This window comes from Chanodichthys erythropterus, chromosome 21, assembly GCF_024489055.1.
Source record: "Chanodichthys erythropterus isolate Z2021 chromosome 21, ASM2448905v1, whole genome shotgun sequence".
Taxonomy (NCBI): domain Eukaryota; kingdom Metazoa; phylum Chordata; class Actinopteri; order Cypriniformes; family Xenocyprididae; genus Chanodichthys; species Chanodichthys erythropterus.
This window is the reverse complement of record NC_090241.1, coordinates 4,411,099-4,437,026: the sequence shown is the minus strand read 5'-3', so window position 1 is coordinate 4,437,026 and position 25,928 is coordinate 4,411,099. Positions and strand designations below refer to the sequence as shown.

Genomic DNA, 25,928 nt, shown 5'->3' with positions numbered 1-25,928 from the left:
ATTGTCATGTTTGAAAATGCAAGGTCTTCCCTGAAAGAGACGACGTCTGGATGGGAGCATATGTTGTTCCAGAACTTGGATATACCTTTCAGCATTGATGGTGCCTTTCCAGAAGTGTAAGTTGCCCATGCCACAAGCACTCATGCAACCCCATACCATCAGAGATGCAGGCTTCTGAACTGAGCGCTGATAACAACTTGGGTTGTCCTTGTTCTCTTCAGTCCGGATGACATGGCGTCCCAGTTTTCCAAAATGAACCTCAAATTTTGATTCGTCTGACCACAGAACAGTTTTCCACTTTGCCACAGTCCATTTTAAATGAGCCTTGGTCCAGAGAAAACGCCTGCGCTTCTGGATCATGTTTAGATATGGCCTCTTTTTTGACCTATAGAGTTTTAGCCGGCAACAGCGAATGGCACGGTTGATTGTGTTCACCGACAATGTTTTCTGGAAGTATTCCTGAGCCCATGTTGTAATTTTATTACAGTAGCATTCGTGTATGTGATGCAGTGCCGTCTAAGGGCCCGAAGATCACGGGCATCCAGTATGGTTTTCCGGCCTTGACCCCCTTACGTACAGAGATTGTTCCAGATTCTCTGAATCTTTGGATGATATTATGCACTGTTGATGGTGATAACTTCAAACTCTTTGCAATTTTTCTCTGAGAAACTCCTTTCTGATATTGCTCCACTATTTTTCGCTGCAGCATTGAGGGAATTGGTGATCATCTGCCCATCTTGACTTCTGAGAGACACTGCCACTCTGAGAGGCTCTTTTTATACCCAATCATGTTGCCAATTGACCTAATAAGTTGCAAATTGGTCCTCCAGCTGTTCCTTATATGTACATTTAACTTTTCCGGCCTCTTATTGCTACCTGTCCCAACTTTTTTGGAATGTGTAGCCCTCATGAAATCCAAAGTGAGCCAATATTTGGCATGACATTTCAAAATGTCTCACTTTCAACATTTGATATGTTATCTATATTCTATGGTGAATAAAATATAAGTTTATGAGATTTGTAAATGATTGCATTCCTTTTTTATTCACAATTTGTACAGTGTCCCAGCTTTTTTGGGTTTGTATTGTACAAACTATATATTCTATCCTCAACCCTAAACCTACCCATCACAGAAAACATTCTGCATGTTTACTTTAAAAAAAAACAAAAAGAACAACATCACTTAGTATGATTTATAAGCCGTTCTCCTTATGGGGACAAAAAATGTCCCCACAAGGACAAGGATTTTGGATATTGCAATCTTTGTGGGGGATATTTACTTTGTAAAACAATTAGTTTAATTTCTAATGAACATTTATAACACACAGTAATGCATACTGCATACACGTTCATGACTGCCGTTCTTTAAAAATTCAGAATGGCCGTTTAAAACATTTATTTTTCGGGATACATGGAATTAAAATTTTAGCTGTTGTAAATATAGCTTAAAAAAAAAAAAAAAAAAACTGAATTATGTACAGTATAAAATATGGATCTTCATTCTGAGACATGAAGATTACATTTAATAGCAATTTAAAGAAAAGGTAATGAGCATGCACAATGAAATTTAATATGGACTAGTATCAAATAATAATACAACCCGAATTCCAGAAATGTTGGGACGTTTTTTTTTTTTATTTGAATAAAATGAAAACTAAAAGAATTTCAAATCACATGAGCCAATATTAGATAACATAATAAATGTTTAAACTGAGAAATTTTACACTTTTATCCACTAAATGAGCTCATTTAAAAAATGATGCCTGTTACAGGTCTCAAAAAAGTTGGCACAATGTCAACAAATTGATGAAAAACAAGAATTTGCAAAAAGATTCAGCTGGGAGAACATCTAGCAACTAATTAAGTTAATTGATATCAGGTCTGTGACATGGTTAGCTACAAAAGGGACATCTTAGAAAGGCAGAGTCGCTCAGAAGTAAAGATGGGCAGAGCTGTGAAAGAGTGCGTAAAAAGATTGTGGAAAACTTTAAAAACAATGTTCCTCAACGTCAAATTGCATAGGCTTTGCAAATCTCATCATCTACAGTGCATAACATCATCAAAAGACGACATCTATTTCAGGGAAGGCCTTGTGTATTTCAGCAGGACAATGCAAAACCACATACTGCAGTTATTTCAACAGCATGGCTTCGTCATAGAATAGTCATTTTGCTGAATTGGCCTGCCTACAGTCCAGATCTTTCACCTATAGAGAATATTTGGCGCAACATTAAACAAAAAAATACCATGAACTCTTCAGCAGCTGGAAACCTATATCAGGCAAGAATGGGCATAAAATTACAAAATTTCTCAGTTTAAACATTTGTTATGTTATCTATGTTCTATTGTGAATAAAATATTGGCTCATGTGATTTTAAAAGTCTTTTAGTTTCAACATTCAATTTTCAAATGTAAAAAAAACCATCCCAACTTTTCCAGAATTCGAGTTTTAATAATAAAGATACTGATATATTGTGAATCCCCTACTACTACTTCTATTACATGCTTGTGGCTGTTAATAAATAAAAACAAATTAAATCACGATTCATTTTGACATTTTATAGACGACCATGATTCCTCAAATTTTGAAAGTACAAAAATTTGCCTCTAAATAGGTCTATATACTGTATTTCTTACTTTGAAATTCAGAGCATTCAGTTTTAATTAATTCAATTAAAATTTTAAAAAATATAAATAACCCTAGTGAAAAAAATACACTAAAATGTATTTGAAATACATTTATTTTGTGTTAAGTATACTACAAGTACATTTACATATTTATGTGCTTAATAAAAATATCCTGCAATTGGTATATTACCTGGCATACTTAAACTGGAACAACTATTTTTGTTCTTAATGCACTTTAATTGTGCAGAAGTAGTGCTGAGATCCAACTAAAGACATACTGAAGTATATTTGATTGTGCTAAAGTGGAACTATTGTAAGTGTACTTTAGGTATGCTTTAAATATCTTGCAATTGATTACAATCATGATCAATATTTGCATTAAAACACATTTTAAGGTTAATATTAAGAAATGTGCATTGTGCAATAAATAAATACTCCAAATAAAGTTTAATTATAATTTTATATCAGTAAGTCTTAAGTGATGTGTCAAAAAATGTGTTAATGGATTTGAAGTATACTTAATATAGTTTTTTACACTAGGGAAAACAAAATACATATAAGAAATAAGATGTTTTGATGTCTCATTAAGTTTAGATTATTAGTATTTCATACATAGCTTTGTTGATAATTAAACTTCTGTTGTAGAAAGAGTTTTCTTTTTACACATTTTGTTTGCATTTTATTTCTTAAAAAGAGATGTTTTTCACTGCAGTTCAAAACAGCATTCAAATGATACTTGACCTGAGCATAAAGTTTCACTCTAGTATTGAGACTGTGTGACATTGGCCAAAGGGTGGAAAATTTGCCGGCATGGCTTTCTTCTTCCCTTTTATTGGAGAACCGTGGTCGGTCGCCTCTTAATGCAGCCCAGCAAATCAAGTCTGACTAATGACAGTCTACTCCAGAGAGCTCTGATATAATTACAGCCCTGCATTCATAACACTAAGGCCTGACCAAAATACCAACCAGAGACTCCATTCATCAGACATCAAATATTTATCAGAATATAAATTCAGTCGAAATGAGGGTTTGGAGCTGGACGGAGGCCTTGCTGAGTCCTATATTTAGTCAAATGTGGACAGACTGAACCAGAGAGGGGAAAAAACATTCATGCTGAAAATGAACTCTTAATGTGCATGTGGCGTAAATCAGGTATACTGGTGTTTTCATGAGTTCAGCATCTCCATAAGAAACAGCCAATGACTGAAGTGGCAAATGCTCAACTTTTGGAGAAAATTAAGAGGAAAAAAAATAAATAAATGTAGAGGGATCGAAAATGTACAGTAGAGAAAAACAAAGACAATAAACTTAAACCCCAGATGTTACCACCTAGAAACACAAAGAACATCTCTTCAGACAGTAAAATTAAACAAAAAAAAACAAAAAAAACACCACATGCAGGCAAGGACAGAAGTAGGAAGACAACAATAAGGAAGGAAGAGAAACAAGGTTATGGTTTCGCAAAGAAATATCCAGATCAGATTTTACTCCAATACTATTTTCATGACAATTAAGCAGATACAGTATGAGACTAAACAGGGAAATGTAGTCTTGTGTCTCTACGTGATTGAATACTTTATCAAAATATAGTATAGTACTGATTATAAAGGAGAGGTGGTAAACAAACATTTTTATTGTTTTTGTTTAAATGGCAAATTTACATATTTATATCATAGACTGTAAAAAAAGATAGACGACACACCTTCACTCTCTTCCATTGTAGTAACTGAAGCCGCCAGTGTGCCAATATGGCTCTGACATCTTGAGTCTCAAGTCTGCACATAGTGAATGTGGAGCCCGAGTCTGCACATAGAGAGCACGAAGTGGAGCCACGATATCAAGGTCCCGGGAACAACTCATTATGTCGGTGAGAAATAAACAGTTATGGAAAAGTAGAGATTAAAGTTAAAGCTCCAATCACCTCAATCAGCCTGAGTGACTACTTCACTCAAAGAAGCTGTCAATCTCAGCTGTCAATCATCACGTCACACCCCTGTTTTTATAGCATCAAATAACTAACTAAAACCAAAAACATAAATAAAACTTGAACTAATATGAAATAAACTGCCTAAATGACAGAAATTCTTTTTTTTTTTTGGATATTAAAAAAATATTTGAAGTGTAATTTGATTGTTTATTTTGTCTTATGTCCCATTTTATTTCACGGAGAGGGCAGGGTTTATGACCTATACTGCTTCCAGCCTCCTGGGGGCGATCGAGACACGTTCACTTTTCAGGACTCATATGGCACGCTTGATTTATATACACTGTCATTCAGAAGTTTGTGGTCATTAAGTTTTTTTAAGAAATTAACTTCTATTTGGCAAGGATGCATTAAATGACAAAATAATTTAAACAAAAATTAAGACTTAAATTTTTACCAAAAAAAAAAAAAAAAAAAAAACTCAAATAAATAAATGCCATTCTTTGAACTATCCATCCAAAGGAGAGAAAAAAAAAAAATGCTAAATGAAAGTTACACTAAGTGAAAATAGCGCTGCATTCTATTTACACCATGCAGAAGTATCAGTTCTATCAGATGCTATCTATACTTTATATTGGCAGATACTATTTGCACACCAGTATTTTTGTATATCAAGAGGATGCAATAATATCATAGAGTGTAAATTATATTTATTAAAATTATTAAATGAATGCTGCCTTATTAGGAGAATAAAACCCCTCCCTACACCTTCCCTTAACCCTACCCAATAAATACTTTTAATATTATTAAACACTCGTTTGTAGTTTATCCACTTTTAGAACATTATTTTAATTTTTATTGAAAATAAATGCAAGATCGGCAAGATCGGCGGATTCGAACCCGCATCGATCGCTTTAAAAGTCAGGTCTGCAAGCCTTACTCTTTACTGCTGCAAACACTGAAGACATTGATGGTTGGAGCTAGTGTGAATAGTGTTCGCCAACAAGGGACACTATTTGCACAGTGTAAATAGACACTCCGAAAATATTAAGCAGCACAAATGTTTTTAACATTGATAATAATCAGAAATGTTTCTTGAGCAGCAAATCATAATATTAGAATGATTTCTGAAGGATCATGTGACACTGAAGACTGGAGTAATGATGCTGAAAATTCAGCTTTGGTCACAGGAATAAAATTATATAAATATATTAAAAAAAGTTATAAAAAAAATTTATTGAAATTTGAAAATAATTTCCGAATTTTGAATTTTAAAAGAATTGAAAAAAATGAAATCTGAAGAAAAAACAACAACATACATTTAAGATTTCTAAGCGTTAGGGGGAGCGGGCTTTTTTCCCTATTCAACATAAATAAAATATAAATTAAACAACATTTTCTGGAAAAAAAAAAAAAAAAAAAAATACTCTATACTGAGCGAGAACAGATTGGCTGATGACTAATATAATGCAGACTCTTAAATTCAGAGAAGGAAATTGTTGACAAGAGCATTTGTCCCTAAACCAAGACATGCAAAAACACAGATGGATGACAACATCTTGGAGTTATTAGCCAGATAAAATCAATCATCCCTAACCTACAGCAACTTTAACTGTTAAATGACTCAGCATCATCATCCTTTTGTAATTTAGCTTCACTTTTATCTTTTGCTCTCACATTTTCTACATTTCCTATATCCTAATTCTCCACCTGACAGCAGAATTCCAGGAGGTTGCTGACTCCAGAACCCATTCAGTGTGCCTGTTGTGTTTACCTGACATGTAGGCCATGGTATAAATGTCAGATTAGTCTGAAATTCACATGGTGACCTATCACCGCTGGAACTGCTTAAGCATTTGAAAGAATGTTATCCATGATTAGCTCACATCTGAAAGCATGGCCAGCTGTGTTTTTGGTAATGAGATTAAGCCTTGTGTTACTGGAATTCAAACATACAATCTCAGAGAAGATCACTATCAAGTAATACACTTCCTTTTTGATACAGTTTAGAAGACAGCAGTTTTTAATTAGCTAACATTTCTCAAAAATCATTTAAAAAAAGATGGCACATGATTGCTAATATATTTTTATTGGTCTATTTTTATGGTAAAAGATTTGGGCTGATGACCAAAAGTTTTCAGGTTTGTTATAAATTCCCTCTGAGAAAGAGATTTAAAAACTACAGTTGAGTGCAAGATTTTCAGTGAATGCTATTTACACCTTTGTCTTTTCCTCAAGAAAATAACACTTTTATTCGGCAAGGAGGCATTAAATTGACCAAAAATGACAGTAAAGACATTTATAATGTTCCAAAAGATTTCTTTAGATTTCAAATAAATGCTGTTCTCCCCCCCCCCCCCCCCTTCCTTATAGGGGAAAATAAGTTCCACAGAACGAGGCAAGTCATAAATGTTTGCATTAAAGTTAAATAATTGTAATTTTTGGGTTTGCAAAAATGAAAAAGCTGTAACTGTAAATTTTCAGTTAGTTAAAACTCCTTAATTTAAAATTAATTAAAATCTGGATGCAAGTGTTTCTAATAGGTGGATAGACAATCTTTTGTGTCTCTATATAAACAGTCTGATTCTTCTAAATAACATGAGGAGCCCCTGCTGAGTAAGGAGAAACTTGACACCAGAGCAGCTGAGATAACACCGAGAACCCTTATGAAACATGTACACACACACACACACACACACAACTGGCCTCAAAACATAAACCCTGATGCTGACACACACAATGCAGATGGATCAACTTTCTGAACGTCAATCTACTCCTGTAGATTTATACCTGAGGACAGTAAAAACCCCCACACATGTTGTAAACTCAACATCTCAGGCCAGAGTCATGCTATATCACTCTGCTGTGTAACCCAGCATCAAACAGGGCCCTGTTTTTAAAGCTAAATCCTTCCTGATCCGACCTTTACAAGGCCTTGGTTCAAAGGCAGGAGAATACTTCAATCTGACATTCCAAATGAAAAAGGGTCAATCCATGAAAGCAGAAATCTCCACCAAAGTCTGTTTCTTGGGGATTAAAGAGCTCAAACCAACAAAAAGGAGCGAGAGAGAGGAAAAAAAGAGAAAGAAAAGACAAAAACAGAGATAGACTATAAAACAGTAGAATGTGCTCATTGATAAACTGATTTTAGGAGGTTTTATTCCATCACTGTTTGAGAAAAAAAGTTTGTTTTTTTTTCTACTAAGATGCTGGTTCCATCTTTACTGGTAGCAGACAAACAAACTAGAGTAGCAGATAGACATCCAAGCTGGTCACAGGTTTAAATCCAACAAAGAGTGATCCATAAACCATCTCCACTGTGAAATCTCCTCTATGCAATATGTGTCTGAAAAATGTGTTTGTTAAACAACTACTTTAAGATGTCATTTTAGGCATGTTAATTATGCTGAAAGTTATTTTTAATCCAAAATCGTAATTAATTATTTTGAAGCCCAAAAGTTCATCCATCCATCATAAAAGTAATCCATATGGCTCCAGGGGGTTAATAAAGGCCTTCTGAAGAAAAGCAATGGATTTTTTTAAGGAAAATATCCATATTTAAAACTTTAAAAATTAAAATAACTAGCTTCAGGCAGACAGGCCACACAAGTCGACTTGGGCCAAAAGAGTAACTTGTGACACGAAGTATGACGTAGGATGTAAGCTTGGACACGTCTTCAAACAAACTCAAGCTCCTCTTCTCTTATATCGAAATACTCCAATATTTATCTTTAAAAAAATTATTGTTTTAGACTTCTACTTCGTGACCGGTGTTTTGATTTGCTCCATCCTCGGAGCTTCCGTGTTCATCAATATGTCATGCGTCGGTTCAGAAGTGACTCTTTAGGCGTAAACCGACTTGTGTTGGCCGTCTGTCGGAAACTAGTTATTTTAGTTTATAATGATTTTTTCTTACAAAAAAACCCATCACTTCGCTTCAGAAGGCCTTTATTAACCCCCTGGAGCCATGTGGATATCTTTTATGATGGATGGATGCATTTTTTTGAACTTCAAAATCAATCATTCAGTACCATTATAAAGCTTAGAAGAGCCAGGATATTTTATAATATAACTCAGATTGTTTTCGACTGAAAAAAGATACACCCATATACACCTAGGATGGCTTGAGGGTGAGTAAATCATGGGATAATTTTCATTTTTAGTTGAACTAACCCTTTAGTACCAAGTGTAAACAGGGCCACACTATAATGATTTCTGAAGGATCATGTGACACTGAAGACTGTAATAATGACTGCTGAAAATTCAGCTTTGACGTCACTAGAATAAATTACAAAACAGCTAATAATATTTCACAATATTATTGTATTCTTGATTAAATAAATGCAGCCTTATACAACAAGATACTTTCTTTCAAAAACAAACAAAATCTAAGTACCCTAAACTTTTGAACGGTAGTGTCAATCATAGTAGTGTGTTGCAATGTAAAGTTAAAAAGTACAACAGTTGCTCTGAAAAACGTATAATACTGTACATCTCACATAATGCAATAAGTTATTTTTTATCTGCACTTTCAAGCGAGTCATTCGAAGGCAAAGTTAATTAGATTAAAGATAACCTTTTCAAATAGTGTGATAGTTTGTAAAATTGCGTTTTCTATAGTTTTGAAAAATGTGTTATACTGTTTGTGCCTTAGAAATTGAGAAACAATAATCACATGTACGCTGCTTTCTGAAATCCAGATTTTACTGAATAAAAATTGTCATATTGGACATCAGAAAGGCTCATGACCTCACTAATTGCGTATTTGTTGCTTTTTATGACTATTGTGACTGAGAACAGAGCTCACAGGCAGATGATCCGCCTCAAAAAGTAGCACTGCAGAGTGTATTAGTGGCGTCTGATCTGTCATGTGTGCTGGATAACTCCCTCCATCCCCCTGCAGCTAACATAAGGTGTTGTGAATACTTCATGAGCAATATGCCTCTTCAGAGGACACACAAGTGTTGTCTCTAACCGACAGAGACTTCATTGGCTGTCAGTATGAAAACCAGAGGGAGTTCACTGATATTAGTAGAGCAGATTTGCACATCAGAGAATGAACAAAGTGACAATCAACTACATTCAAGAGAGGAGGATATACAAGGAAATAATTTATTTGCAGTCTTCTTCCTTAGAAACAAGACTTTGAGTTAGATTAGCAGATGAAAAGTTTCTTGTATGTGGGTCAGGTAGTGTTTGTTTGGCAGCTCTCAAACTTATCTTGACATACTTAAGTGAGTGAGTGAAGCAGAGATGAATGAGGTTAATTGGAACACGGCTCCATTGAGATGCTCCGTTGGGAGAGAGGTATCGGGCCAGCGATGGTGCTGAATTCAGCAAGAAGCCCAAGCGGAAACCAGTGCGATCTTGTGGAAGTGGGTATCATGGTAACATGATGACATCAATGAAGTAATGACTTATATTTGTCGCAGTGGTTGACGTTTCCAAGAGAGTGGCATAAGAGTGAAAGACTCTCAAATGAATATACACCCAAAATTAAACATTCAGTCATTTACTCCTGCTCATCTCATTTAAAGTCCATATAGCTTTCGTGGAAGACAATGTCATTTGTGTCAACATCCTGCCTAATCATTTTAATATAATGAAAGTGAATGGGGAATTGGGTTAGGAAAATAAAATTTTAAAAATAGCAGTGTAGACGCTGCTAAGTGTAATACTGCCCTCCACAGGTCAAAGTTTGAGCTAATTGTTATATACTTGCACTAGCATATTGCATATAAAAATGAGTTCATACTTTGACCTGTGGAGGGCAGTATTACACTTAGCAGCGTCTACACTGCTGAAATTCTAATAGAGGAGAAGAAGAAGAGAGCTAGTTCAAGATGAGCATTTCTGGTTAAAACTTTTTTTCAGAAAATGAGCGATGGTTTCACTAGATAAGACCCTTATCTCTCATCTGGGATTGTTTTGAACAATTTGAAGCTGCAGTGAAACTAATTTTGACCTTCAACTGTTCTGGTGCCCATTGAAGTCCACTATATGGAGAAAAATCCTGGAATGCTTTCATAAAAAAACTTTAATTTCTTTTCAACTGAAGAAAGAAAGACATGGACATCTTGGATGACATGGGGGTGAGTAAATTATCAGGAAAAGTTTATTTAAAAGTGAACTAATCCTTTAAGGCAAATAGACTGCGCCTTTGACCAACTGAAACCTGCTCTAAAGTCAATAGTGCAGTATTTTTTTTTTTTTTTAGTTATTTAAAAAGCGTGTTAGTAATATGCGACCATAGGTGGGTACACAAAGCGTGTACACTCTGCTTGTCACACTCACAGGGACACGCAGCAGCACACAAACATGCCAAATATTAAAAATAAAAGGATTACAATGTAAAAAATTATTTTGTGTGCATAAAGATAAAAATGCTTTGGTGGAATCCGGCTTGTCCTGTAGATGGTCTGCTTGCCGCTTTAACCTCGCACATAAGCAGATCCAGATCCTCGCTAGCGTTCAGTTTTTCTGCTTGCAAAATCTGCCATGTAAATAGCGAATCCGCCTTGGCGTAAGCGCAACTGGCTTTTAAAGGGAATGGGAGATGAGATGGTTTATTGCACGTTAAGCCCAAAACACACCCATTACTCATTAAGATAACAGGGACAACCCTTTTGGACCATGCGCCTGGCATGCCGACCATTTTTCCCGCTGTTAAACTAGCCCTATAGACCATGCACTTAGATAAAAATAGGGCCCTATATTTCAACACTTCTTTTATTTGATTCAAGTCCTTATTCACTGAAAATGGAGTTATATCCTTAGCTCTCCTGGATGCATTAATGAGAAAAGTTGATTTTTGATGACCAATGTCCAATTCATGAAGGCCTATTATAAGTGTTTATATTTTAGACCTGTCGGGATGGTTTTCGGGGGTAATTGCGTACATACTTCACTCGCCTGTGCATGTTTCAACATATCCGTAAATAAAGAAAATTTGCTCTGGTGTGGGAGTGTCATTAGTTAGTTGTTAGAATGAGAGAGAAAGGTTGAAATGGAGCAGCTAAATCTCGAAACCACGGGGAAATCACCCGTTTGGAAAAAAACAGCAAACAGAGGAGAGTCTTTTTCCTGGCAAAAAAAAAATACGCAACAGAGCTCGTAATAAAACAAGAATCAACATTGGCTTGCCTTTTCGGACATGGCAAAAACGGAGAGATTTAAAATGTTGAAAAAGCAACGCAGAGATGGAGTTTTTATTACTACATAAGTGAGAAAGGTATTTTATTGAACAGATAAATTGCCATATGTAGCTCTCTAAAAGAGAGAGTTCAATGTAAAGCATTATCTACTGTGAAGGGTCATTTCATTGTGGCTGTTGTGGCACTGTGCTGGAATTTATTTTCAAGGAAGTACCGTTCCTATTAATGAGTAAAGCTACAGTAACATCTTCAGCTAGTCAGCTTGAGATCCTTTCCATCTAAACTGGTTCTATCTCTTAAGCCTAGTAGTGAGTTTTATGAGCAGTAGAATATTCATCCACACAGTCACGCAAAGCTGAAGCACATCCAAAATAATGTTCTTCCGCAAAATGCATGCAGTTTTGTTTTTTTTAACTGCTAGAGGGCCAAAAGTTACACAGTGTACCTTTAAACTTTCACACAGGTATCATATGGCTTTTAAAAACATGTAATATAGCGAACTGGTCATATGGACTACGTGGATGATATTTTTATGATGCTTTTGCATGATTTTTGAAAGCTCTAATCAACATTTATTATTCAAAATTCCTTCTTTTGAGTTCCTTAGAGAAAAAGCTATATGGGTTTATTTTTGGGTGACTATTATTCTAACTGTGAGATTCTAACATTAGTGATTACGATTGCATTTTGATCTGGAATTATCGGTCAAGATCATTTTCACTTGAGTAGAAAGCAATGACACATCCTGAGCTGGAATAAGAAAAAACACTAAAATCTCATTTAGCCAATCCAGGCGACCTCTCCTTAAATCTCTTTGGAGGCCATAAGCCAATTATGCAATTAAATTAAGCGTACATACAATAGCCACAGTTCAATAGGTGTCAGCAACAGTTTATTAAAATTTTCATTCCTTCTGGCCATAAAGAAGCATACCTGCATCTCTTTTTCCAGCTCTTCCTCCTCCCTCTCGACCTTTCTTCAGCACTGCCTTAAACATGGTACAATTCCCACCTTTACTGCGTTCTTTTGTTCCTGCAGAAACACAAAGTTATATCAAAGAGCAGCACATTTAGACACACAATGTATGGTAACATACAGCAATTGTTAAAAGAAGAAGATCTGTATAATAACACAATGCTTTGGAAGAGTAATTTAAACGAGTCACCAACAACTTGACAACACAATGGAAAACAAATCTCCCTATTCATTTCATGTATGTGTGTGTTGCCACCTCGTGACGGGAGGAATTGGTTGATGAAATTCCCACATTCCACATCTAATTAACGCTCTGCTGCCTGGTCTTAGGCATATAAACAAATAAATAAAGAAACAGTGAGTGCCAGCAGTACCCACACACTGTAAAGTGTTGCACGCCACTCACACAATCCATTAAATGTGAAATAAAAATACATTTAACAGCACAAACTGAAGAAAAGCTGAAAGATCTTAGTAGGCAAGGAAAGAACAGTTGCTATAAACCACTCAAAATAAGAGGGAAACTAGTGTGCCACTGTCCTTCATGAGTCCATTCCATGTGTCCACACGGCAGCTGTCCACACTGACACGTCTCTCAGACAATGGAAGGAAATACCAGCCCGTCTACCAAACCTCCACTTGATTCTAAAATAGCAGAATGGATGTGTCAGCTTATCTGAGTATCCAGGCCTGCAGGCTGGTCTCTCAGGTCAGAGGTGGATTTTTTGCTAATTAAAATGTGCAATAGGTGATTCTCTACAGACATTTTTTTTTGTTATACTGGTTGAAAGTCTCCTCATATCCTGATAGCAATCACTATGTTAAATGGTCTAAACGTATTTTTATAAATATACTATCTGTGGAAGGAGTAGGACCATAAAATGTTCATCCAACTATTACATTTGGTCCAAATTAAATAATACAATGTCCTACCTGCCTGTCAATGTATGTTTTTAAATACCCTCACGCACCCTGTTTGTGCAGAAATCAAACGTTTCATGCTATGCAGAGATTATACAGACAGACGTCAGTCACAGAGCACCGCAAACAGACAGCAGCCACCTTTTACAGTTTCTACCAAATCAAAACAACGAGCTTATGCTGCGTTCACACCATAACTAACGAAATTAAGAAACGGCAACCCGTGATGTTCTAACCGGACCTGTTCGGTTAGACTCAGAATTATGTGTAATAATGTATCAACACCAAAATGAATCTGCAGCAGTCAGGTACAAGCTGTTTACGTTCATTATTATAGAGTACCCCAGGGATGACATGTTTTTGTAGGCCAACCCGGAAGTTAGCGGCGCACGGGTTCCCTCAATTGAAAGCCTATTAATTTTTCCCATAGACTTTTGGAAAATCTCAGAAAATAAGCTCTGTGTTTAACAAAGGGGTAATGACACTTACACATTTTGTCTTTCAAGATGATCTTTACAAGTTAACAACATTTATAGATTTTGAAGCCTAAATAAAGATCTGTGCTGTGTATGAATACTTATCCACTTTTTCATGAGAAATGCTGCCTAAATGTCCCGTTTTTAATGATGATGTCTAAAGTCCCTGCCAAAGGAAGTAGTCCCTTTTAGCAATTTGTTAGCATCCACCGATTTTAAGACACAATAAAAGTTTAAAAAAAATCACAAGTGGGTTATAACTGGTGTGTTTTATGTCGTAGATCAAAACGTGAAAGTATTTAGAGGCTTTGTTAACCACAGACCTTATTTCAGGCGATTTAGCAAAAACCCATTCAAAAAACCCATAGACTTTACGGCGTTGGAACCTGAAGTCCTAAAATGCTAACTCGCTTCCGGGTTTTGCCTACAAAAATGCGTCATCCCTGAGGGACTCTATTGCAATGTTATGTGCTTTGAGACATGAGGTAATTTAGCACCACCTCGCCAAGAGCAGCTGAGTGTGTGTGCGTGCGTTCATGTGTTTTGGAGGAGGCGTGGCTTTAGACAGCGATTTGCAAGAACGGTGTGATCATAGGCTTTCAATGCTAACGTTTTCATGTTAACATTTCCCAGATCACCTACTGCAACTTTAATATCTTTTTAAACCCCAGGTTACGGCAAACTTTATACCCTGGATTAAAGTCACAATGAAACAGAAATGGCGACATATCATTTCTTTCCATATTGTGATGTATATCTGACCATCAAAAAAAAAAAAATGTAGATTGTATTGTATTTTGAGATTGCAGGGGCGGGGTTTAACCACACTAAATGAGTGGAAAAGATGTGCATACATCACCAGAGAATCATTTGGATTAAAAATTATGACGTCAAACAAATAATCAAAAAAGTAAAAAGAAAAGAAACCTACATGAATGAATCGTTTCTGATTAATCGACCACCTTCCATATTCAACTTGTAAAATGTAAGGCCTCTTGCAGTTCAAAACACTTAGACTATGCCTTCTGTATTAATTTTACGAAAAAAGCGTAACTGACGTTGTGTCTGGTGGAAGTTAGATATTTTACTTTATAACTATATGGATATTTTTCCTAAATAAACGCATCGCTTCACTTCAGAAGGCCTTTATTAACCCTCCGGAGCCATGTGGATTACATTTATGATGGACGGATGCACAGTTTTGAACTTCAAACTCATTGGGTCTCATTCATGAAACATTCGTAAATATACAAGTAAATATGTGAGTGATTTGCGCGTAAAGAGACCTTCCCGAAAACTCTTCTCCTGATTCACAAATATTTTGTAAACGTCAGAAGTGATAGTGAAATGTGTGTGTGTGTTAATGAATTCCATTCAGTCGTAAATGGGACGCGCGTGCACGCTTATTTTCAATTACCATAAATCCCGCCCATTAAATCCGACTGACAACTATATATGGGCATCATATTATGACACCAAACGAAGGATTTTGGCCATTTTATAGGAAACAATTTCCATAACAATTAAAGGGCCATTAGTTTGCCCAGCCCTATTGAAATAATTAATTATTTGATTAAAGTGCTCCGTTTGCAGATGCTATGACTGGCTCTCACAATAAAAGTAAAAAGAAAAAAAAAAGTATGTAATTACTATATATAATATTTTTTTCAAAATGCTGTGTAAATATGTACCTTATTAAGGTGAATTAAAATGCAGCCTTATTAATGAGCAAAACGTTCGGATGTTAAACGCACTATTTACGCGTGGCTGGGAGCAGGTGTAGATTTCTTTCGTACCAACTAACATTTGGAAAATACGAATATTTTAATGAATCCGAAAATTTACACCAGAACCACTTTACACACGATTTACACAAAAATTCGTTCTGCTCGTGTTTCATGAATGAGACCCATAGTCATTATAAAGTTTGGATGCATCAGGAGATTGTGTTCATCAGAAAGATGAAAGTCATATACACCTAGGATGGCTTGACGGTGATTAAATCTTGGGGTAATTTTCATTTTAAAATGAACTAACACTTTAAATAATAACCCAGGGTAAAGTCTGAACAGAAAGACACATGGAAAAACATGGTTCAAACGTTTAAAAATGACCCTGGGTCAAATATGAAAAGCCCAAATGAGTGATGGACTGACTAATGCTTTGTTTTCTGTGATGTTCCAAAAAGGAAAAAAAGAAAAATGATTGTTTATGCAGAAAATCAGGGGAAAAAAAGAAAGAAAGAAAATAGAGTAGCAGTGTGCAATATATTTTTTGTGGGGAAATGACTTGGGGGTATTAAGAAATGGTTCTGACTGTTGGTTTGGGCTTAAAAACTGTCACCATCAGCAACCAATTTTGCTGATTCTTTCCCTCAGCCACAGGACTGCTGGCCACAACCAACCAGAAGCAATCAAATAGAAAAGAACAAATGAGTGGAAATGAAACAATGCAATATAAGGGAAAATCATGAAATTATTAAAGCAGCTAATTATGTCTAATAAATAATGTGATGGATCACAGTTGTGCACTTATAGTACTACAATGTGTTTTTGTTTTGGAGACAAACTCTGGAATTAATTTGATTGTGTTCGGTTAAAGGTTAAAATTAACTGTCACCAAGCCTAAAAAGCAGCACAAAACTGGTTCAGTGGATTCAATACCAATTGCCTGGATTTAAAAGGAGCCACATCCTGTCGTTCAGAGACGTGGGTTTTGAAACACAAGCCTAAATGACATCATGAAAAACACATCACAGACATTGTGCCCATCCAAAGACTATCTCATTTTCTCATCAGCCATTATTTCCTCTCCTCCTATACATAGGCACATGTGCACCCCAGGAACATGAAGCAGGGTCACACAACGCCTGGCTTTTCAGGCCACATACTGCACAGATTTGCAGATACACTGATGTCACAGAGATGAGGTCACATAACTAACTTCATCTGGATAGTGCTGGATACAAGGCCTTGTGCCTTACTAAGACAAAGCACATACTGGCAGAAATGTTCAGATCTTCTTTCAATGCAAGTATGGGATTTTTCACTTTTGAAAGGATTATGACAAAAACCCTCAATAGATCATAAATATTGGCTAACTATGTACCATATAATGGTCGTTCTTCTTTTAAAATAATTGATTTCTAGAAGCTAAAAAAGACCCGACCAAATCATCCTTGCGCGTGACTGAAAATCAAATTACAGACTCCAGAAAAGTGCATTAGAGCTTCAACAGACTTGGAACCAAGCAACTGGAAAGCTCTGGTTTGACCACCGCTGGCCCTCCACCGTGAATAACGTTTTAAGTTGTACTTTCTAGTAATAGCAGGTTTCTGTGGGCCATGACAGCAGCATAAATGTGAGTTTAATTGGATGAAAGCTGAGATATATCAAAGGCTGGAGGGAAAATAGAGGATGACAAGAAATAAGGTGGCAACTTGGGTGGATACTGAGGGATGAAGGCAAAACATGGCTAAAACAAGCATAGAAAACCATGCATTTAGGAAACACAGAAACACATTTAGTCACAAAGCTGTAGAGCTACAGCATATGACAATATAAAACAGCTGAATGGGAACTTTTCATTCAAATGACACATTCAGAAATACATTCGTAGTGAACGACTCGTCTTAAGCGTTTCAGAATTGGCGGTGCTCGTTCACTGAGTGGGAAATGAGGACAGCTTTTTCTAAATGGGTTTTTATGGCTGAAACCTAAGGGAAAATGGCCTTGTTTCCTTTTATGGACAATCTGGCCTATATCTCCTCCCCACTTTACCATTTGAATAAGACATATGACACATGGGGGTCTTATACAAATGTGCAGCCCTCACATCAAAAGCCGTCAAGCTTTTCAGGACTAACAAGAGCACATTTTCATACAGAAGGTTACTGGTTTTGCAATTATGCAAGAACTAGTTTCCGTGATCCTCCAGCAGATCAGTGTTAGCATACGCTTTATAGATTCCGTAAAAGGCTGGATCTCTCCCAGGCCCCAAAAATATCAAAAGAAAAAACAAGAAATAATACTTTGCATTAAGAAAATAAAATCAAAGGGCGTTTTCACACCTATCTCGTTTGGAGCGTCTGCTTTTTGGAACCTGGTGTGTTTTCTCCCTTAGTTCGGTTCATTTAGGCATATGTGAACACGGGAATCGCACTAAAATAATCGGTCTGAGATTTCTTGAACGAGGTGGTCTTGGCCCGACTGCAAATGAACTCTGGAGCGGTTCGCTTGTGGTGAGAAAGAAATCCGACCCATCGGACTAACGAACCAGGCTGTATCACAATATATGATGGCTAATTATGTGCAGCAGCAGGGTTTTTTTTGGTAATGACTCTTAAAATGAATCATGAGTTAACCTGGAGCAAAAACGAAGTGAAATGCCTTATTGAAATTTGGTCGGACAAACTTATTTCAGAACTGAACTGTCCAGAACACATAAAAATACAGATGAAGCCTCGATTCTTGCTAAAAATGATAAAATAATGACAGCTACAAAGAAAGCCACAATCAGCCAACGGATGAGCCGAATCCTGGAACATAAACAGGAGCATTTTGACCAATGAGAGGAGAGTTTACTCACACTTGACTCATTTTAAGTAATTCTGGTCCATTTAGAAATGTTGCCTTGTGAATGTGAAGCAAACCGAGAAGAAATCACAACATTGTAACAAAGCTAATGATCTGCAGGTGTGAAAAAACCCTAAATCAAATCATAGCATCAATTTAAAAAGATAATATTAAACCATTAAAGATCTCTTCAAGAATGCTTTTCCTTTAAAAGTGCATGTTTAATTTTCTTTTTTAACCTAGTATCTATAATCGGCTTGAGCGATCAATATAAAATCTCTCTCTATATGGCAGCATTTGTTGTACTGCCTCAAACCTGTTTTAAATGTGTTTAACGGGAAATTAAATATTTAACAATTTCTTTTATTAAAAAGTAATTTCAAAGACATTACTGGAGGCAATACTGTAGAGAATTGCTAGGTAATAAATGCCTAATTGTCCTGAAAAAAAAAAAATTCAAAGGGTCCTAATAATAGATTATTTTTTTTTATTTTTTATTTTTTTTTTGTGAAATATTATCAATTTACAATTGTTATATTTCTTTTAGTTTTGAGGTAAAATACAGATTTCGGATTTCACGAGATTGACCTGGAACCTGAAACTGTACAAGGAGTGCGGTCATGATTGTGTGGCCCATGTGATTGTAAGGACGAGAGGCAATCTATCCCAAGAACCACCACGACATCTGTTTTCTCCACTCTTCCAATGGGTTTTTATTTACTGTAAAAGGACATCATGGTGCGAGAACATGAGGTCACCACGATGACATGCAATAACTAACCTAAACTTATACTGTAGATCTGATGACCTAACTGATTTGCTAGTACTTTTGACATCTGAAGTAAATTAAACATTGCAAGGCAAAATGTTCCTATTTCAGATCCCACTTCAATACAGCCACTAACCAAAGCGAAATCTTGCCATCAACATGTGTGTTGTGTTTATGAAAAAGAGACGGATGTTCAAAAGTGTCTATTTGAATCTGTATGAATGGCAGTGTAACAATCCACACTTCATTTCACTAACCTATAGACACTCTGTGGACATTAACCAGCCTACCCTTTCACGCCAGCTCTTTTCAGGTCAAACATTAGCTCATTCTCTCCCGCTGAGTTAAACACAGTCAATTAAACCATTAGTCTTCCATAAAAACACTAGAGCGACTTAAAGAACAGCAGGACTGTGCAAGCCTGTACTTCCATTAATGAGTAAACATGGGAAATGCTCTAAAGGTGTTGACAGGGAGATGGAAAGCTAGTGTTCGCAACTTCCAAACAAGTACTAAAACGGAGAGTGTGTATCACTCACTGGATCCCTTCTGGAACTCAGAGAGGGAATTGCTGATTAAATTAGCAGTTCTTAGGATTTTATGATTTTTCCAGTCAGAACTATATCGGTGACACTCTCTCTTCAGCTGCCAGAATTCTCTGTACGAAAACAACCATCACTTTTCATTTTATTACAGCTTCTGAGGAACTATAGAAGACATTAGGGCTGCACGGACTAGTCGGGTATGAGTCCTCGAGCGTGCAATTACCATACAATGCGAGCCATGACTGCAACCAAAGAGAATATGAAGATGATGACATTGAATAAAATTGTCTTATTCTATTATAAACTACTTTGAATCAGTTGAGTGAAGATTTAAGTGATACAGATCTGTTATTGTTTTTATGGTTTAAGACCTGTGAAATGTTATGAGGAGGCTAATTTTCAATGATACCTCTAGGCTAATGGTTAAAATGAATTGTATTATAATATATTTATGCACATATTGTTCGACGTCAAAGACGCTGATGGTTATTATAATTAAGGTTATAATGTTGCTTGTCAATTTACATGTTATATACCAAAAGAAACCCATTATTTTAATTATTTTTTACAATATAGGCCTACAAGAGATGTAATTGTTGCAAGCATTGGGCTGACAATTAATAAACACTAGTTGACTATTATTTTTTGTTTTTTTTTTAAACAGTGACAAAGTACTCAAGTAACTCAGGTATTATTTTCAGACTAGGAGAAATCAGTATTCGTGCAACTCCTAAGACATCAAGTAATGCATGTCCAACACAGTTAAGCAGTGATCTTAAGTTCTTATTAAAAATGGCACAATTTTACCATAACAAGAATCACAAAGTACATAATGAGCAAATCAAGCTATTTTTGATTGCAATATTTTTAAGTATTTTTCAGCATAATAGTACCCACCCACTTTTTCAATGTATGTTTTCCCATTTATTTATCCCATAGGGATTTAAAGGGGTCCTTGATTATGATTTCACTTTTTTTAACTTTAGTTAGCGTGTAATGTTGCTATTTGAGCATAAACAACATCTGCAAAGTTATGACAATCAAAGTTCAATGCAAAGGGAGATATTTTCTTTTAAACAATTCACCGTTTAAGAACCACAACAAATGACTGGTAGGGACTACAAGCTTCTTCCCAGGTTGGTGACTTCACAAACCCCAAAATTGACATAAACCCCACCCCCGGGAACACATAAAGGGAGTGAGGCAATGTTGGTCTGCTTTAGAGAAGAGGAGGAGTTGGTGTAGTAGAGTGTTGTTGCCATGCCATCATTTTAGGCCGGGCTGGATTTGCACAAAAGATTAACATGACGGCACATGCTAGTGGATGAGTTGAATCAACTCCACAGCAACTACATAAATTTATCCACTAACCATTCAGAAACGTCCAGTTTCATTCTAAAAGTTGTAACTTCTTCCTGAGTCTCTCCAGTGTCGGTTTGAACAATGTAAGGCTGAACACCGTTACTGACAATCCTCATTTTGGCTGCGTGAGATTCTCCAGCTTTGTTGTTGTTGAGCAACCAAAGCGCAAGCTGTTAAAACTCCGCCCTCTTCTGGAAAGGGGACCGGGAGCAGCAGCTTATTTACATTTAAAGGGACACACACACAAAAACAACGTTTGTTCACACCCAAATGGGGCAAATTTGACAAGCTATAATAAATTATCTGTGGGGTATTTTGAGCCGAAACTTCACAGACACAACTTTGTTAAAGTATCATAACGTGCCCGTAAAAAATGCTGGGTTGTTTCAACCCAAATTTGGGACAAATATGGACAAACCCAACCGTTGGGTTAAAAAATGCATTCAAAAATTTAACCCAATGGTTGAGTTTGTCCATTTTTGACCCAAACTTGGGTTGAAACAACTCAGCATTTTTTAGAATGTAGTGATGACGCTCAAGCCGAGATCGTTCACCAGCTAAGTGGAACAGTAAGCGAAGCGCTACATTATGATCGAATCAGAAAAAAATGCACAAGCATGGTTTCTCAAGAGATCATAAGCAAACTTAAGACGCTATGGGGACATTACACATCACATCCTGATATCATGTGTCTTTACGGGATCTTTGCGGGATGTGTGTGATTTTCACAGATCCAGAAAATCAATGGCAGTGTGAATGAACCAAAATCAAATCATATCCGTGTATTTTTCGGAATCTCTGTGTGAAAGGGGACTTTTTAAGCAATGATCTGAGCCAACCAGCTATGAGGTGAAACTTTTGATTGAAACTAAGAAAGACAAATGTACAAGACTAATGGATAGTGAGGAAAAGAACTACAATCCCATGAAGCACTGCAAATGACAATTTAATTAAAAATCAAATTAAACTATTCTAAACTTGTTGATTCTATCTATAGAAAAGCAACTTTAATTAAAAACAAAATAAGCATACATTTTGTGAGTGTAGGAAGACCGACTGACGTTGTCCCTACCAGTTCCTTTGGCACGATTTGCTTGAGGCAACGGATTTTGGACTTTTCTGTACAGAATCATGGGTAATCATGGTTTCGCTGTTAAACGCGATTATTTTAGTTGAAATAATGCTAACAGATGGATTCAATTAAAGCATATACCTTCAATTATCAGTCTCAAAGCTCACAATAAGTTATAAGGTTTATTGTTATTATTAAAAATCAATATCCCTATGGAGAAAACAAATTTTTTACTTACGGAACCTGACTGTTGTGAAACAATGCTTTCATAGCCAACAGTTATCCTAAATGAAGATGGCACATATCATTGCGAGTATCGTGACCTCTTCATAAAGCTGTTATGGAAACAGTGCTAGGAATGCTCACAGTAGAAGCTCACACTGAAGGAACCATACGTATTAAGCTGCGGGATAAGGACAATATCTTCTTTCAGAAAAACCCACAAGGCATGTGGTCCATACTCTTGCTTTTGCAAAATTCAATATAATTTGATAGGGTTCAATAGAGCGTGGAACAACAGATTCGGTGATCAGGACAATGGCAGCAAGCTTTAAAAATGAAATCCTACTCTGCTTACCGCAAGTGATCTGATTACTTTCTGGCCGAGGGCAGCAATAACAGATGTCTACTGAACTGAAAACATTAACTAACTGAATCAAGAGGCTTCAGGGTACAGTGTGGAAAAGAGAGATGAAATGCAAGGTTTTAATGACAAGCAGGCATGGAGGAAAGGCCACAGTCTTGGTTCAGCTGACCTTTACAAATGCAAGAACAAACACATTCCATTACTTTGTCAAATCTAGTATAACATATGTGTGTGTGTGTGTGTGTGTGTGTGTGTGTGTGTACACACCTGTTCAGTGTCAGTTGGCTCATGATGACCCTGGCTTGAAAGTCTCAGGTACATCACTTTTTTTTTCCTTTCTCAAAATTAGTATGTTTAAAGAGGAAAAGAAACTTTTAAGTGGCTTTTCAGGCTTCAAGAGTTGATTTAAAGGTCCAAAGTTCAATATGGCGAGTATTTGCAACACAAAATATCCACATGTGATGCTTACCTCTTTTCCATTCAGTGTGCAAAAAAGCAGCTGTTACATACTTAGTGTGCAAAAAAGAAAACAGTTCCTTGTTTGGTTGACTTATAAAATAAAAGATCAGCAAGCAAATATTAATTACTGAACTATTTAGTGTACAAATTATGAGCAGTGTTGCACGTGACAACAGAAACATCACAGCATGACAGTCCTCTCAATCACTAGTGTTGAGTCTGGAAAGGTAAACTTAATCTATCCAATAAAAACACCTTATAAAACAACTGTGAAATAAATAACATGATCTCAAACGCGCATGTTTGACATCAATTAACACAAACGCTGCAGTGTTTTTCCAGAGCCTCAATGAAGCGACTTCACAAGACCAAAACTTGCGAATGCTGTCAGATATTACTGTGTTTCATGTACACAGATGTTTCAGAATTAAAGCTTGTAGGAAACTTACCTGTTTTAAGATAGATACCGCTCAGACTCTGCCTTGCACACGCGTTTTTCTCTCAGTATAACTTCATAACTGGAGTGAGTGAGTGAAGTGAAGTGAGTGAAGCGCGTTCCCATCAACTCCTCCCTCTCGCGATTCCCTCAATCAGAACAGTGACGCGCCTCCCACATCTCTGAGTGAAAAACCTGAGAAAACTTTCTCTCAAGTATTTTTAGATAAATATAAAATCGTATTTATAATGTCAAAATCATGTCCCCTTCAAATATCTCAAACTCATTTTCACAAGATGACAATAATTATCTTTAATAATTGAATTATTTGTTATTAATTTAACTGACTGAATATTAATTTGATAAAATAACTTTAATACATTTTAATAAATAATTGTAATAACTTTTGTTTGAGCAATTTTTATGCCATTTGCTGGGAGCTGTTGTAACTTCTATGAAAACCTGGCAAAGAAATATTATAGACAACAAAACAATGTTTTCTTGTGAATATATATATATATATATATATATATATATATATATATATATATATATATATATATATATATATATATATATATATATATATTTTTTTTTTTTTTTTTTTTTTTTTAAATATTTAATCTTTACTTATAATTTCCTAATATGTACTAATAATACATTCCTTTAATTAAAGGGTTAGTTCACCCAAAAATGAAAATTCTGTCATTAATCACTCACCCGCAAGACCTTCGTTCATCTTCAGAACACAAATTAAGATATTTTTGATAAAATCCGATGGCTCAGTGAGGCCTCCGTTGACAAACTTGGGTAAAGTTGGTTTTATATTCACACATTCTGATAAATTCACTTTCCAATAAATGTGCAATAAATTAATGTTTGCGAATTTTAAGCAGCGACATGATATTGACAACCAACAATTGTCAACTTACAACATTTTTCACAGTCGATCAAAATAGGCAAGTATTGTTTTAATGGCATATTTACTTGTGAATGTCCACTGAATGTCCAATGTAGTGTGATTGAATACAGATGTCCGAATATGCGAATATAAAACCAACTTTACCCAAGTCGTTGACAGCGAGATAATTAACACTTTCAATGCCCAGAAAGCTACTAAAGATGTATTTAAAACAGTTCATGTGACTACAGTGGTTCAACCTTAATGTTATGAAGCGACGAAAATGCTTTTTGTTTGCCCAAAAAAAAAAAAAGACTTTCTTCAACAATATCTAGTGATGGGCGATTTCAAAACAATGAAATTTCAATGGTTCAACACTGGGGGGCGTGACTGGCAGTTTAATTCACGCTCCGAACCACTGATTTGAAACGAAAGATTCGTAAAGCTTCGAAGCTTCATGAAGCAGTGTTTTGATATCACCCATCCTCATTATTTTGTTTTTTTGGCACACAAAAAGTATTCTCGTCGCTTCATAACATTATGTTTGAACCACTGTAGTCACATGAACTGTTTTAAATACGTCTTTAGTAGCTTTCTGGGCATTGAAAGTGTTAATTATCTTGTTGTCAATGGAGGCCTCACTGAGCCATCGGATTTCATCAAAAATATCTTAATTTGTGTTCTGAAGATGAACGAAGGTCTTACGGATGTGGAACGACACGAGGGTGAGTAATTAATGACAGAATGTTCAGTTGTGGGTGAGTTTTGAGGAAGTGTTTGGTGCTGAAAACAGCAGTAAACAGCAATAATTTTCACATTTATTATCAATTTGCTACTTATAGCTAAATTTAGTATACATAAATGTAAATTTAATTCTAATTTTAAAGGCAGAAGTTCAACAATACATGAAAACAATAATAAATTTGAAAACTAAGCTGTAAAATGTTTAATTTTTGTAAAGATTTTAATGTTTTTAACTTTGTTATCTTTTGATTTCTTTATTTTCGTTTGCTGTTGTTTATCCAAATATTCCCTTACTGTATTTGTAAAGTAGTTTGTTTATCTTACTTAAAAACATTTCTTCCTGTTAGATAAAACTAAAAAATAAAATAACTTAACTTCAAGTCAACACCCTGACGTAAATTA

The 25,928-nt window shown here is 35.8% G+C and overlaps 1 protein-coding gene across 1 annotated transcript in view; it reads right to left on the bottom strand.

Moving 5' to 3' along the window:
• The window catches only part of tanc1a (tetratricopeptide repeat, ankyrin repeat and coiled-coil containing 1a), a 93,311-nt gene extending 69,337 nt beyond the window's left edge, over positions 1-23,974 (bottom strand). The window contains exons 1-2 of the mRNA XM_067373054.1: positions 23,895-23,974; positions 12,640-12,738 (exon numbers count right to left, since the gene is read on the bottom strand). Coding sequence (XP_067229155.1) covers positions 12,640-12,703 — 64 coding nt within the window. The 5' untranslated portion in view covers positions 12,704-12,738; positions 23,895-23,974. The remainder of the gene's footprint in view (positions 1-12,639; positions 12,739-23,894) is intronic.
• Positions 23,975-25,928: the final 1,954 nt, after the last annotated feature.